Source organism: Aphelocoma coerulescens, chromosome 14, assembly GCF_041296385.1.
Source record: "Aphelocoma coerulescens isolate FSJ_1873_10779 chromosome 14, UR_Acoe_1.0, whole genome shotgun sequence".
Taxonomy (NCBI): Eukaryota; Metazoa; Chordata; class Aves; order Passeriformes; family Corvidae; genus Aphelocoma; species Aphelocoma coerulescens.
Window position 1 is genome coordinate 8,552,501 of NC_091028.1, and position 15,521 is coordinate 8,568,021.

Consider the following 15,521-nt stretch of genomic DNA (forward strand, 5'->3'; position numbering starts at 1 on the left):
CCAGTGGTGCAGCTGGCAGCCTACAGGGACAGACTGTCCAGCCAGATGCATGGGAGACTTGGTAACAAACCACAAACCCCTCCAGGCACACAAGGACATCCTTACCAGGGGTGTATCTGGCATCAGAATTTCCCCATCCTCCACCCAGACGAAGGGAATTATCCCAAGTGGACAGGGGTGGTTTCTGGCCTGTCAGCCCTGGAGGTGGGCGGGATGGAGCAGTGATGCTTTTAGGTGGCAAAGGGACCTTCCACAGCTCATGAGCCAGAGAGGTGTTAGTGACTGATCCAGGAGACCATGTTGATTTGGAATCACTGTTTCTGGCTACTAGAAGACACAAAAGACAACCACAATCACTCTTGCTGCGACCATCACCTTGTTGCAAAGCAAAGCTGCTGAATTAGAGTAAAATCAAAATAGCTGCTTTGAAATCAGTCAAGTTACCACACTGATGAGACCTCTATGGTTATTAACATCTAGGATCCTCTTGGACTGTGTGCAGGGGAAGGAACCAGAGCAATACAAGCAGACATCACCTGAAGTGCTTTGTGCTGTACTGCTGAGGGAAACATTGTAGTTGGAGGCACGAATGGATGACCAGGCACTAGTTGAAGGCAGCGTGGTGTTCAAAGATGAGGATGACCCTGCAACAAAGACAAGAGTCAGACACAGCACACCATGTCACAAATGCAGTAGGATTATTAGGCTTGGCTGTGCTCCAGCCTGAACACGCCTGCACACTCAGGGGAGGGACATGCACCCCTCAGTGCCCATCCCCAACCCATGGGCACACGGTGGCAGCAGGAGCACCCGAAGAGCACAGACCCAGCATGCCTGCATGGCTGGGCTGCCAAGGTTCTGCTGCTCCCAAACACCCGGGTGTGCACAGCTGACATCAGGACACAGAGCACAGCCCACATTCCTGGGACAGCTCCTGGACTGCATCAGCAGCAGAGCTGAGCCAAGGATGAGCTTGGCAGCTGTGATGGGCACAACACGAGGGATAAACCAGGAGAGGAGCAAGCAGCAAACACATCCCAAATCCACAACACAAGGGACAACCACGAGGGCAGCAAGGAGCAAACACAGGGGGATAACCAGGAGAGGAGCAAGGAGGAAACACAAGGGATAAACCAGGAGGGGAGCAAGCAGTAAACATCTCCATGACAGCAGTGTCTGTGTGGCTGAGGGAAGGTTACACACAATTCCCCAGGCAAGCTGAGCATACCACTGTTCCTGTCCCTGAGGTGGTCAACTTCCCGCACAGTATTAATTGAGAGATTGTTTATGACACTGCCAGGAGTGACGTAAGGGTCAGTTTCGGGGTCGATGTTTGGATAACCTTTCCATGGCTCACCAGGGCGAAACTCTAGGAATACAGATGCAGGAAAGAAGCTTATTTTGACTATATTTTTTAAAAGGAAACAGCTGTCTAAACAATACATCTCCTAATAACTGAAAATCCAAAACCTTTTAAGCATTTAATTTACTCGATTTAGCCTTCACTTTATTAATTTCATTCCTGGTTTCTCTGGCAGATACACTTCTCTGTGTACAGTAGAACTCCTGTTCTCCATGTCCATCTGCTGAGAACACCCTCGGTGCCCTTCTGCAGGCTGGGTCCTGCCCACTCCACATGCAACACTCCGGGAATCCAGGACAAACGCAGCGGAACCGCCTGACGGGTGCACGGTGGGGAGGGAGGGCAGGGAGGGGAGGGCAGGGGCTGTACCTGGGGGCCAGTTAACACTGCTAGAGCCATTAGGCGATTTGGCACGGGGCCAGCCGTCCCCAATGGATCCGGGAGGACTGGCTGGCGAATTACTGCTGTTCATAAAGTCGTAAGGAACAAACGGAGAATCTTCCAGCCTAAAACCACTTGAAATAGCACCTGATTAAAAAAAAAAAAACCAACAGAGGAGTCAAATATTTTTCATGGCTGGTTTTTATATCCCTATATAAATATATATAAAATCATGCCCTTGTAAATCAGTCATGAAATATATAACAGCACACTGTCCTCTTGTGATGCCAAGTTATACTGGAGATCATACAGGAGTGTGTAACTCAAAATGAAATGTATCTGAGTAATTCAAGAGAAAACTCTGAGAATAATGTCCCATGAAATCCCTTCACTAAAACAGTACATATATTCAAAGTAACATGTATTCAACTGAAGTATTGATTCCAGAGGGTAAGAGCATTCTGTGTGACCCCACTTGACTAACAAGATTCTGTGGTGGGAGAGCTCATGAAAGAAATAGCTACAACATGTGAAGGATCTTTAGCTACTGCAAAACTCTGTAGATTCTATTCCTATTCTTGGGAGGCAAAAAAATTAATTTAAAAAATCCCTGGAGACAGAGCAAGGAATGGTTTAGAAGTTATCAGACAGCAAAGCCAGTTCTGCTACAGTTCTGAGGGAACCAGGGATTCCATGTGACACAGAAATTCCTAGCTCTGGTCAGAAAACATCACCTGCAGCTAAAGCAACACCACCACTGCCTGTGGCAACAGTGGGATGGGTTCAGCAGGGCAGTTGCAGGGAATGGCCACTACAGGCCACGGCAGCAGAGGCAGCTCAGAGCAGCAAAGCAGCTGATGCACCTAAAAATACCCCGACAATCTGAGACTGAACAGTAACAGGAGACCGGGGACATTTATAACTATCTTTAGACACAGAATCTTGGGCTATAGACTCAAATTTTAACTGGATGAGATTTCAAGCAACTGAAACAGTTGAAATGTCATATGAATCTTGATTACTGGAATGAAACAAAAAGCAACCAAGTTCACCTCCTGTAAAACTAAGGACAGCAATGGTACCAAGTCTAGCCCTTTTAAGCTCTCCCCACTTTTAGAATGCAAACACAGACATTCATAACCAAAACCTGTCAGTATAAATGTCAGCCATGCCCAGAATGTGGCAAATCCCCCAAAATCACCTTAGGACAGAAGGAGATCATACAGGAGAGTGGGAGAGAAAACTTGAAAACCAAGCTTTTGGCTTAAAAACATATGAAGCATTCCATTGGAGATTAAGGTAAACTTAGTAGCAACAGTCACACTTACAGAAAAGTCTGGTTAAAAAAAGAATTCTGTAGAATGATTCTACTAATCTAATCACAAGATCACTCTGTAAGCACAGTCAGCAAAGCTGTGGCTGCTGTGGTAGACAAGCAGCAAGTTGGCACAGACAACACAATACAAACTGACAGCTACAGCGACACAGGAGCTATAACCACAGCCCAGTCACTGCAAACCTGCACCTGACACCCAGACCTCACAGCCTGGTGTGCCACATCAAGTGCTGCTCAAGGCCATGCTGAACATACCATGTTTGCTGGAGTTTTGATCTAAGGATGTGTTCACAGAAATGCTGTCGACTGTAGTCCATTTCCTCAGCCGAGATTGTGGCTCTTTAATACTGCTCATATCCAGGTTTACATTCAAGTTTGAGTTCATTCCTGAAAGCACACACAGCTTATGAGATACAGACTAAACTTGTCCTTCTGCTCATCACCACTGCTGTCCCAGAAAGCACTGAAGAGCACATTACTATGGTTATGTCATGCTTCCAAGTCTCTGGTTCCAAGGAACATTCTAGCACTTAAACCAGGGAACTCTGCACACAGAAGCTAAGCTGAGCAATGCAAAGCCCTCCCAAGTTCTCAGCTCATGTCCTCATGCAAAAATATCAGTGAAAGAAGACATTAGGAAATTAAGAGAAACTAAAATGTAAATACCTAAAATACAGGGCAAACAGAACTTGTTTTGACTTGCTGTAGCTGTATTCTGTACTTCCAAATGTTTCTCTGCCAGAAAATCAAGACAATGCCAACCCAAATCAACTCAAATACTTGGGAGAACCAGCTCTTCTGGGCTTGGACAATGTGCCCACATTTTTGACCTTGGCATGCCTGCTCCCTTTCTAAGTCTGTAAGAATCTTGAACTCAGAACTCTACCAGGGTACTTTTCCAGCCCTTCAGATCTATTTACTTCTTTTCAGAAAAGAAACTACTACAATGGTTTAACTTGAGGCCAGAGACAAATGGGGAACTTCTCAAATGTCTCCTAGAAACACCTTCCTTCACCACTGGAAACAAGGGCTTCCTCTTGTTCCTAAGTGGACATTCACAGCCATAAAGAAACTGGTTTATTTTTTGAGGGGTTTTTGTTTGTTTTTCTTAAAGGCATGAGCAAGAGTTGGTGCCAGAAAAGCTTCCCCTTGAAAAGCCTCACGAAAAGTGCTTGGAACAGGATGGAGTTTTAAGAAATACAACAACTATCAACAGCTCAAACATAAAAAAGGGAAAAGTCCAACTGATCCTGTTTCTGACACCTCCCTCTGGCATTTTGCTGTTGTCAGAGCAGTAACTCTGCACCACAGTAACCTTCCTTCTACCTCTGGAGCAGCTGCAGAGGCCAGACCTCTGAGAGTAGTGTTAGAAAGACCCCAAGCTGGCAGAGGGGCAAATCTGTGACCAGGCCAATGCCAGCCCCCAGCAGGCACAGCTCTGTCACAGCTCTGTATGGGAGATGTGAGCGATGGACACCAGTCCTTGGACATAATCCATAATTTAAATACTCTTCCCAGAAGTAATTTTTCATATCCTACTGTGAAAGACTTTATATTGTTCGGTTATACTCACTATTTGCCAGATAAAGGTTATTTTTATTATTAGAAATACTTAATTCTATAATGAATTGGGATGTGACTGCAGAACTGGTCAGGGAGAGAGAAGGATGCTCTGGCCCCCAATCTCTGCTTTGGGTGAGTATCTAGTGAATCCTGACAAATCCCTTCCCTGGACTGGAAACAGGACATGCTATTTCTACCCTCAAGCCTTTATGTGAGGACCAAGTGTGGCTCTGTGTGCTCACTGTACAGAGGGACCCCAAAGAATTCCTGTGTACACTGTGGCAGATTCCTGAGGGATCTCAAAGCAACCTTACATGTACTGCAGGCTCCTGAGACGTGGCCATGATTCATGTGAGAAAGCAGCTATGGAACACTATACAACAATTCCAGCTCAAGGAATGAAACACAAAGGAGTCTGATCTGGGCAGGATGCAATCCCTCAGCACAGAGTTTGGCGAGAAAGTGAAATATGCCTTTCCTTAGAACTAACACAGTGTCTCCAATAGCTAAACAACTTCTTTGTATGCCTTGCCCGTGGAATGAAAGCAGAATTGGACACTGATGCCAATCATCACTAGCAGCTCTGAAGCAGCAGCCTGGACTTGAGGCTGGCCACATGCCATGCCTGGTGTGGCACTGTCCCGGCCACTGCCACTCTGCCTGCAAGCACAGGGACTTCAGCTGCATGTCTAGGAAACAAACTTCTCTGCAAAAGCCAATGAGAATGCAAAGGAAATCAGCCCAACAGAAATGACCCAAATAGAATAAAAGAGAAGAAAAGCAAAAATGAAGGGGAGGAAAAAAATGGGGGTAAGGAACAGAGGTAAGTGGTAAACAGTTGTAGTAAGATAGCATTAAAAAGGGACCTAAAGTAAGAAGAAAATATACAAGCCTGGAATTTCTGAAGTAGAAATTGGACAGAAGCCTGAAAACGTAGGAGAAAGAAACAGGAGATGTTTGTGTTTATAAATGTTCAGACATTTTGCATGAAATGAGACAACAATTCTTTAAAAATGCAAAGCCAAAAGCTTTCTTTCCTGGACAAAACCACTAACAGGCAAGGCAACAGTTTGTTCTACCTTTGCAATTTCAGAGCCACTGAAAGCATTTTTGAAATCCCAAGAAATGTGTCTACATCAATGGATTCTTTGCATGGATTCTACTTCTTAAAGTCCTTTAGCTCCAGGAATCAGGACTTTGTATCACCCAGGGAATCCAGGGGACAAAAGGAGCACTAAAAGGAGCCTGTCACTCCTTAGGACTGTAAAGTATTCTGCACTGAGACAAGGACACTCACCAGGAATGAGTGTACTTGGGGACAAGTTCTTCGGTGAACAAGGGTAACTGGGTGAACCCCACACAGAATTACTAATTCCACTAAAATGGGAAGTGCTGACAGGGTTACAGTCATTTTCCAGGGGGAGGCAAGGAGAAAAGCTGTGTGTCACACAAGCACTGAGTGACTGCAGGGGACCCACCTATAGGGAAGCTGCTGAATGCATTGATTGGTGACGGCCCTTTCTGCAGCTCAGGTGTAGCGTGGGGTATGACATTCTCAAGGAAGGATTTCATGGAGGGCTGATGGAGTGACTGCTGTTGAGAGGGTGGAGTTTGCTGCTTCATTAACAGGTTTGGATCAAGCTGACGGGACTGTTGCATCATCTGTTGCTGCATACTAAGAGATCGACCCTTAAAAAAAACAGAGCAGTTACAACATCAATGGGCAAAAGCTTTTCCATGTTGTAAGAAAGAGAATGAAATGCACCTTTGTACTCTGTGCATCCTGCACAGCCAAACCCCAGTACTCAGTCCCTCCTCTAAAGCCTGTCAAACTCTGTCCATCCCTGCACACTTCAATACAAGTCACAGTAAGAAATGCAGCTCAGGATGAAAAACAGTTACAAGGTGAGTTTGAGAAGTGAAATTTAAGATGTTTCTTTACCTGCTGCTCCTGCTGCTGCCGACCCCCAGAAGGCATGCTCCTCTGAGGCTGAGCCTTCTGCTGCTGAGCCAACAGCCGCTGCGAGACAGGGGGTGAGGGGTTTAGGAACAGGGACAGTGACACCAGGCTCACACACCACACCGAGCAACCAGCTTGGCTATCTTACCTGTAACTGGGAGATCTGAGAAAGCTGGTTTAACTGGGACAGTTGATTCAACATGGCTACCTGTTGTGGGCCGAAAAGTGGGCTCAGGCCACCGCTGTTTGGTGCATACTTCAGTAATGATACTGGAACCTGCAACACAGGGCCAAGAGTGACTGGCTGTTAACAGGTTTACTCAGTCCAGAATATGTAGAATACTATAATCTCAGGTCAACAAATGCCTGGTTTCATCAAGCCAATATCTTCCTAAATATTTACAGAATAAATATCAGCAACATCAACAAACCAGGAACAATTTTCTGAAGCAGCATTTAGATAGTTTATACACAGTGTGTTTTCTGTATCACTTACCTGAGGGGATAGTAATGGAGGAGGCACTTGAGCACGTGGATTAGGCTGAGATGAATTAAGAGGTTGTGCTGGAGGCTGCTGCATGCTCCTGGGCTGTGCTGCTATATTCCCAACACCAAACACACTGGGATTGCCATTCTGGGGAAAGGATGGGCAGTCAGTGACAATAAACCTCTTCTGCTGCTTCTCCCACCCCACACATTGCAATTTCAAGTTAAACATGAATCAATCACACAGGCAGCTACGTTATATCAAAAGATATTAAATGCTGTCAAGTAACATGCCAAGGATATGCACACAGCCTTACCTGTCTAACAGAATTCAAGCTTTGCATACCCAGCCCTGTTAGGGAGCCCAGGGCTTGGTTAGGTAGTGCATTATTTGAAGGGGGAAGCTTCATGTTTTGATTGGACATAAACTGCATGTTTTGGGACTCGTCTGCTACAATGCCATCCTGATGGGATAGACAAAACGAGGTGCAACAACCAGCCAGCAAGCAAGCAGAAGGGAGAAACCATTGCAGGAGCAGAAGGGAAGAGTCACAGGACAGTCCAGCACCAGCAGGAAAATAGGCAGAAAACAAAAGAGATCAGGTTAGTCATCGGCACCGCGAAGGGCTACAGAAAGTGCTTAGTACGATGTATCAGTGAGTTAAAAAGAACAGACCATATCTTATGGATTAACCAGACAGCCCTCAGTCCCCCCTGCACTACCTGCAGAAAGCTCAGGAGCACACAGGTAACTACTCAGAACAAGAGTTGAAGGAGTTCAGCAGTGTCCCCCCGTAAGGCACCAACTGACCTTATCGAAGTAAGGACCGCGATCCATGGAAGACTCTTTGGGAATTTGGGGACGAGAACCAGGGCCTTTGCCAACCACACGATTGTAATCTCCCACGCCCAGGCCGTGCTTGTCCATCTCCATCCGCTTGTCCTGCAGTAACCCTGGGGACGGCACAGACAGGCGGCTGCAACACCCACCAGTCCTTCAGCCTTCAGCCACACCAACACCAGCCTTGTGAAGAGCTGACCTGACACTGCTCTCGGGCAGGACACTCATAAAACAAACATCAGTTTAGTTTTGGACTCTCTGGGCTTTACTGGAAAGGGAAAGGAAACCCTGTGTACCAATGGCTACAGACAACTGGAGACATGGAATCGGCACCAACAGATTTTGCAAGGCTTCACACAACTATTACTCTCAGCTTTCTCTTAAAACCAAGAATGTATAATTGCTTCAACTTGCAATAATTTAAGTATCAGGCTTGCCATTAATATTGAAATCTAAAACTCAAAGAAACAATTCCTTTACCCAACAGATAATGAGCCCCAAAGTGAAAATACCCAATTTTGAAGTGGAACAAGGGAAGAGTAACTACACTAAAAACTACAATGCTGCAATTAGTTTTAGTTAAACATTCTAGCATCATAGTATACTGTTATTAATGTATTAAAGAATTATATTATCTTTTATTTGCTAAAGAAATTGTAACAGTGAATGGATTCAAATAAACTATAACTGCTCCCAAGTCGTTTTACACTCAGGTTTAAACGTTTCTAAAATAATCGTTCAGTATTAATTTAGTTCTTAGAACTGAACACATGCTTCCAAGAATGAACCCAGAGAGCGAGTGTGGGATTTGGTACGTTTCTGTTTATACTCAGTGGAGGTGCCCAGAGGGCAATCAAGATATTTATATTACAAGAAACAAACCCACCACACCCTGAAATCATTCTCTCATGTCATTTTAACATATAGAAATAGGAATAAGCTTAGTTTGATACATGGCAAATATTCCTATAGCAACCAGGTGATTCTGTGTGCAACATTACTCACACACACAAATACTTTTCTCTACAAGGACATTCCTTTTCTTTAGGGAAATATATACTTAACTATATATAGCTATATATACACTATATATAATCTAAAAAAATGTAATTTACAGAAGGATATAAGGTAAAAGAGAGTCTGGAAGGAAAAGCAATAAAGCCCAGCTCGGTTCTGCTGTTCTTACCTCCAGACATGTCCATCTTATTGCTCTGTATGGTTTCTTCTGGTGATTCTCTCTGAAATAATAAAGTAAATCACAATTATTTAATAATAGTATTTTTAAGATAAAACAAAGATTCCTACACACTATTACAATTCAAAACTGCAAGAAAGAAAAATCGAGACAATCAGGTGCTATTTTAAAGTATTTCCTCCCTTCAGTTGCTATCCAGTCAAGAACAGGTTCCCTCATCAGAACTCCTACGTAAATGCAGTAAAGCATCAGGCTATGGCATGAATACCTGGGTGGTGGTTACAAAACCCCTTTCCATCAATACAGAGGTCTTTTTGTAATGAGAATGCACAGGAAAGGGATGGGTGACAGAAGGGGGACAAACACAAGTGAAAAGAAAACCACGATGAAAATGAACACTTGGCAGCTGAGCATTTCATGTCTGTGTATTGTAACAAGCCCTGTGGAAAGGCAGCAAAGCCAGACAAAGGCAAATACTTACTGAAAAACTGAGATTTGTGAATTGCTTAATGAATGGATTGATCCATGTTTCATCTTGCTTATTTCCACCTTTCATTATTCCCTTAAAAACAGAAAGGAATTCCTGTGATACTCAGATCCCACTTCAATTACATCACAAAGTGTTAAGAATGAAAATTAAAGTGTAATGTGTAAGTCCAGTAATCCCTTCTGACTTAGCTTTCAGAAATGACATCAAGCCTTGCCCCGAGCTTCTCCTCACCTTTGTGGGCATCTTTTTCATGTAGGGTGGCCAGTTTAACGATGGGTTAGCTTCTTGTGAGGAACTGCTGTTCCACATTCCAATCTCGACATCCTCCTCTTCCTCCCAGCTGGTCTGACGACTGCCAGTCAATGGCATATCATCTCCACACCAACTATCTTGCATAGATTTAGGCCCTGGTTGTGAAAAAAACCCAGCACGTGAACATTTCAGTAGCAGCTGCTGCCCTTCACACCAAACAGCTCGATGCCGACTGCAAGGTAAAAACCCCTCAAAAACATGAGGCTTTCACAGAGGTCTTTCACCCTTCTCAAACACACTGAGAGCACTCACCAGGTTTATTTGGAGGCTGCTGCCCAAGAGAAGTGTTTCCCCAGCCAGAGGTGCCTCCTGCATCGCTGACGGGCTCTCCCCAGCTCGTACCAGTGTCCATGGGCTTACCCCACGCTGAAGTCCCGTTATCTACAGTAGTGGCTGGAGTAGAAGGCTCTCCCCAACCTTTGCAAAGCAGGGGGAGTTATTGGCACAGTTTTGAACAGGATTTTAAAGCTACCTAAAGAGACTCAAGTGTTTTGCCTTTTCTAGATCCTGAACATACAGTAAAAAGCACGTGAGCGCGTATGTCCATTTTGTGTGAGGGTCATTATTAAAACTGCAAGCTGTTCCATAAATAGAAGTAATCACAAAAATACAAATTTTGTATTTTCTGATAATACAAATTTCTAAAATATTAAGCTAAGAGGTGCTTGTTACATGTAAGTGACCCCATCTGGCAGTCGAAAAAGAGACAGAGCACAAAATACTTTTTATGCCCCATTAAGTTCCCCTCCAAAATCGTTATTCACTGCTCATGAAGCTACAAGACCAGAAAGTCTGATCCCAAACCCTTATAAACCCACCACCCTTCATTCTGTCCTGCAGAAGCTCAACACCTTTTTTTGAAGGCTCATCGGCAAAATTAAATTTTAGCTGGTTTAGACTGATTTAGAAAAATAATTCCAATCCTCAGACACTATTTTAAGTATTTCCTGTGTTCCCACTCCCCAGAACTCAAGCGGAGCCATTTAGCCCTTGTTATTGCAGTTATTTAAAACTCGAACAGATCTTCCAATCTGTACAAAAGCACTGTGAGCAATGCTGTTCATTTCTTTAATAAACAGAAAATGTACTTCACTGCCACTTTGCCCTTTCCACTTTGAAACTAAAATACTGTTCTATAAAGCAAGACTAAGAAAGTGCTTTGTAATCAATAGAAAACATAAATTTGGGTAAAAGCCAGGCTTACCAGAACCCGAACTGCTCTCCTTGCTAGACATGGCACTTGAAGACAGTAGCTGCGGATGTACCTGTGCTTGCTGGTCTGAACTGCTGCTACTGTTTGGGACATTTTTATTCCACATATTCACATTTTTGTAGTTGTATTTGCTTGGATCACCCCAAGCAGAAGTTCCATCATCAATCTCCATTTTCCGGCGTATGGATTCGGGGGATGGCTCCTCCCAGCCCGTGGGCTCTTCCTCCTTTGCTGGGGCTGGCATTGGCCCCCCCAGCCAGCCAGACCCCGGGGGTTTGTTCGCGGCAGACGGGGCTCCCCAAGAGCCAACATCTTGTTTGTTCCACTCAGGAGAATTGACTGGCTTCGACGAGTCCCCCCAGACTTGAGGCTGATTGGATTTCGGAGGGTCTCCCCAGCCCTGGTTCTGATTAGACTTTGCAGGCTCATCCCATCCTGAAGAGCTGTTTGGGGCTGCATTATTGCCTCCCCAAGTAACAGAATTTGATTTACCTGGCTCATTCCAACCAGACACGGACCTGTCGCTGTTGCTACCTCCGGAACTGGATTTCTTTGCCTCACCCCAATGGTTACTTCTAGAGTTTTCACCCCAGCTATCACCAGCAGACACTGCCCAACCCTGGCTGGCCTTCTGTCCATCTCCCCATCCCTGCTTCATCTTCGGTGTGTCATTCCAGGATGACTTTTCCTCTTTGCCACTTCCCCATGATTGATTGCTCTTGACCATTACTGTAGCAGCAGAATCTTCTTCCCACCCCCCCTGGCTGTTTGACCCTTTGGAGTCTCCCCACCTTGTAGCAGACTTTGGATCTCCCCACCCCGATACAGATGAGGTATCGTTATTATTAGGGCTAGGTCTATCCACACACCCCCCTGAGCTGGAAGTCTGTGTCACAGAGCCCCCCCAGGCCTCTGTCCCATTGTCAGTTTTTCTTTCACCCCTTGGTGATGTTTCAGTATCCCAGGCAGTGTTCTGTTTGATTGGAGTCTGTCCCCAACCAGAGTTGGAAAGGACACGTGGATCTAAGTCAGTTCTGTTCACTATGCTTTGGAGTAATGTGTGCTGGTCAACTTTCCTCCTCTCTCGGTTCTGGCCTTCCACAGCTGCTCTGTCTTCATGGCACCCGGTGCTCTCTGAGCTCCCTTCGCTGTCCCCCGTACCTGTTTTGGCCCATGTGCTGCTCTGCTCAGCCATCTGGGAGGCAGCAGAACTCTGGCTGTTGAGATCATCCTCCTCAGTAGACTTCCATCCATTTGTAAACTTCCTGCTGTTTCCATTCACACCTTCATTGGAATGCTGATTGCTAGGCAGTTTGCTCCATTCCCCGTTGGAAATGTTGGTGCCAGTGTTTTGTGCAGGGTTGCCCCATCCTCTTCTGCTCCCGCCAGCACTCGCACCATTCCCGTTTCCCCACGGCACATTCTGGGAGTTGACTGTCCCTGCCTCCCACACCCCTCCGCCTTTATTCCCGTTGATTTGAAAGTTAGTGCTGCCAGGCCCGCTCCCGCCCGGCTGCATTAGAGTTGCATTCACAGTGTCACCATTAGCTTGGCTGTTTGGGCCTGGACATTTGTCTCCAGAGTAACTAGAACCATAGGCACCCCAGGTAGTACCATAAGAGCCGCCAGTTTTGGCCTCACCATTGCTCAGGTGAGAGATGGAAGTGCCGTTTGCCACTGGAGAGGCCTGAATCTGAGAATGATTCATTGTGCTCACGCGCCAGGCCCCGGGCCCTGCAGTGTTGGGCAGTTCGTTCATCTGCACCGAACCAGCAGAGTTTGGTAAACTAGAGGTCATAAAGTTAGTAGTGTTATTTGGTCCATTCATTTCAGTGTTAAGGTTTTGAGGTTGCCCACTGAATGAAACATTCCTTGTACCATTTACTTCAGAATCACAACTTTCCTGAAGGCTTCCCCAGGAACCGTGGGCTGAGCCACCCACTTTCGAGTTAATACTCTGGCTGTTGGCCATCTGACCTATGGTACTGCACTGAATGCTTGTGCCAGGACTCCCACTCCCCACGGACCCTTTCAGGGCATGTCCACTGTTCTCCAACACGGACCAGGCACCATGGTTGCCATTTGAATTCAAAGTGCTTGGATTTAACCCTCCATTTGATGAAGAGTTTATGGTGCCCCAAGCATTCATTCTATTGTTGCTACTTTCAGATTTGCTGTCAGGAGCATCCACAGAAACTTGACATGTGCTTATTATGGATCCATGGGATAACCCCCACGGCCCATTAATACTTCCATTGCCCACATTATTGCTGTTGCTACCAACCACAAACTTATTCTGAGACCCATGTCCGATGCCATTGCGAATGCCATCGCTTTCTCCGCCTGTGCTCCCTGAAGCCATAATAACGAGGTTCCGCTCCGACCCAGAGCTGGAGGCAGAGTCAGTGTCCATACATTCTGAAGTCAGCTCTGGGTCACTGCCAGTGATTGATGGCCATGCTTCTTTGTCAGAGCCGTCTACGATAACTTTATCCCAGTTTGTGCTGGAGTCACTATTTGAAGAGACTGGTCCCCAGTGAGAATTTTCATAATGGGATCCTAGACCACTGTGGTTCAGATCTAAAATGAAGAAGGAAAGCCCAAGAGCATTATTATGAGTTTAGTATTATTACTTCATTAAGCAGAAGGAAAAAAAAAGTATAATGATACTAAGCCAGGAATTATTTTGCTTATTATTTTGCATCTGTTAAAACTACAGTCATGGAAAGCAACGGAGAAAGCTCTAAGTACAGCTGCCCAAAGGTTGTCACATACAACCCAGAACATCTCCCAGCATACAGAGCTGCTCTCACAAAAACCTCAGAAAACTTTAGATTCCTAAAGGCCTTTTTCTTCCAGAGAAACTTTTTTTTAAAAGAATACTCTGTATCACCATATACAAAGTATTTTCTAAAACGCATATACATGTTAAAAACCACAATACTAAATAAAACCCGAAAACACACTGAAAGGCAGAAATTCCAAGAGGACACGGCCCTGGCCCAGTACCAACTGCTGTGTGACAGCAGCCAGAGAACACACACCTTCCCACCCCCATTACAGACATTGTATAAGAGTCTTCAGTACAAGTTATTCAAGGTATTTTCTTTTATACAACAACAACAACCTGGCACAAAAAGCACAAGACCCATCTGAAGTTCTGCTTTCAGAATGCACTGATGCACAAGTCTATTTTTAATTAATTTTTAATCAATATCAATATTACTCATCCTACAGTGAAAAAGAATTGAGTCCAAGACCCTGGCTCCCAGAGCTGAAGCAGCACAGAGTACGGATCACCCACTGCCCCTCAGCACCTGGCTGGAGGGAGCTGGGGGGCCCAGGCACTCAGCTGAGCTTCACCTGTGTTAAATCACTGTGAGAAACAAGGATGGTGGCTCAGCAGCTTGGAACAGGAGGAGTGGGAGAGACCTGTGGCAGGCAGACAGAGCACTGTGATAGTGTCTGGCAGCTCCACAGGCCTGGAGAGAACTGGAATTCAGCTGGGCATAACCCAGAACATGTCCATTCATGTGGTAGTACAAGAACGCTGTCATGTCTGAGCAGCAGTCCAACCAACCTCAACCTTTCAACTCTCACCCTGGTATTTTTAAAAAAGGTATTTAACCTGTACTAAGAGACTGATCAAAAAGCTGTGCGCACTCCTAGGAGTGAGAGAACCAACAGCATAGAACAAGATCCTGATCACACAAACATCAGCCCAGTAACACCATCCCTTTTAAAAGCAACACAAAGGCACACAGATGGCAAACAGCCTGAATTCAGCACGCACAGAGATACAGGTTAGGACTACAAGGGAAATGGTAGAACAAACCCTAATTTGCACAGCAGCAGAATACATAAAGAAAGCTTTTGTTTATTAAAATGCTGTTACCCTAATTTAGCTGCAATGCAGTTTGTGCAGAGTCAATCCACCAACAGCACGCAGTGATTAACTTCCACTCAGCCAATTTTCTCCCATTACATACAAAACTACTTAGACCAACAGTCTTTCTCCTGGACATAAATATGTTAGTGATGTCTAGTACGAGCCACTGCTCTGGAACATTCCTACCTGAACCTCCCCAACTTATGAACTTCAGAGACTAAGGAAACAAATACTGAACTAGCAGATATTAGCTATGACTTTTGTATCTGGCAGAGACTACAAACCACGCTCAAAACTGAAAAATGACATGTAGCAACACACTGCATTTGGTGCACAGCACGAGGAGCCAGAACAGCCTACTCTTGCTTTTCTTCCCAAAACTATTTAAAGTTGCAACTGAACTTTTGCTGCTTAAATCCTTGACAAAAAAACATTTACACAAACCCGAATTTCTTAAAATTCTGTAATCTGCTAAGATTGCTTTCAGTAATT

General features: G+C 45.1%; 1 protein-coding gene across 8 annotated transcripts in view; it reads right to left on the minus strand.

The window, feature by feature from the left end:
• Positions 1-15,521, minus strand: part of TNRC6A (trinucleotide repeat containing adaptor 6A) — a 44,663-nt gene that overhangs the window by 3,834 nt on the left and 25,308 nt on the right. For 6 of the 8 annotated variants that reach the window (XM_069030352.1, XM_069030356.1, XM_069030355.1 and 3 more), the window contains 15 exons: positions 11,132-13,720; positions 10,180-10,344; positions 9,847-10,022; positions 9,607-9,687; positions 9,117-9,168; positions 7,901-8,043; positions 7,100-7,237; positions 6,752-6,880; positions 6,586-6,663; positions 6,122-6,332; positions 3,336-3,467; positions 1,733-1,891; positions 1,229-1,369; positions 537-644; positions 106-327 (listed from right to left, as the gene is read on the minus strand). In XM_069030352.1, coding sequence (XP_068886453.1) covers positions 106-327; positions 537-644; positions 1,229-1,369; positions 1,733-1,891; positions 3,336-3,467; positions 6,122-6,332; positions 6,586-6,663; positions 6,752-6,880; positions 7,100-7,237; positions 7,901-8,043; positions 9,117-9,168; positions 9,607-9,687; positions 9,847-10,022; positions 10,180-10,344; positions 11,132-13,720 — 4,524 coding nt within the window. The remainder of the gene's footprint in view (positions 1-105; positions 328-536; positions 645-1,228; positions 1,370-1,732; positions 1,892-3,335; positions 3,468-6,121; positions 6,333-6,585; positions 6,664-6,751; positions 6,881-7,099; positions 7,238-7,900; positions 8,044-9,116; positions 9,169-9,606; positions 9,688-9,846; positions 10,023-10,179; positions 10,345-11,131; positions 13,721-15,521) is intronic. The other 2 variants (XM_069030357.1, XM_069030350.1) reach the window with 1 other exon arrangement.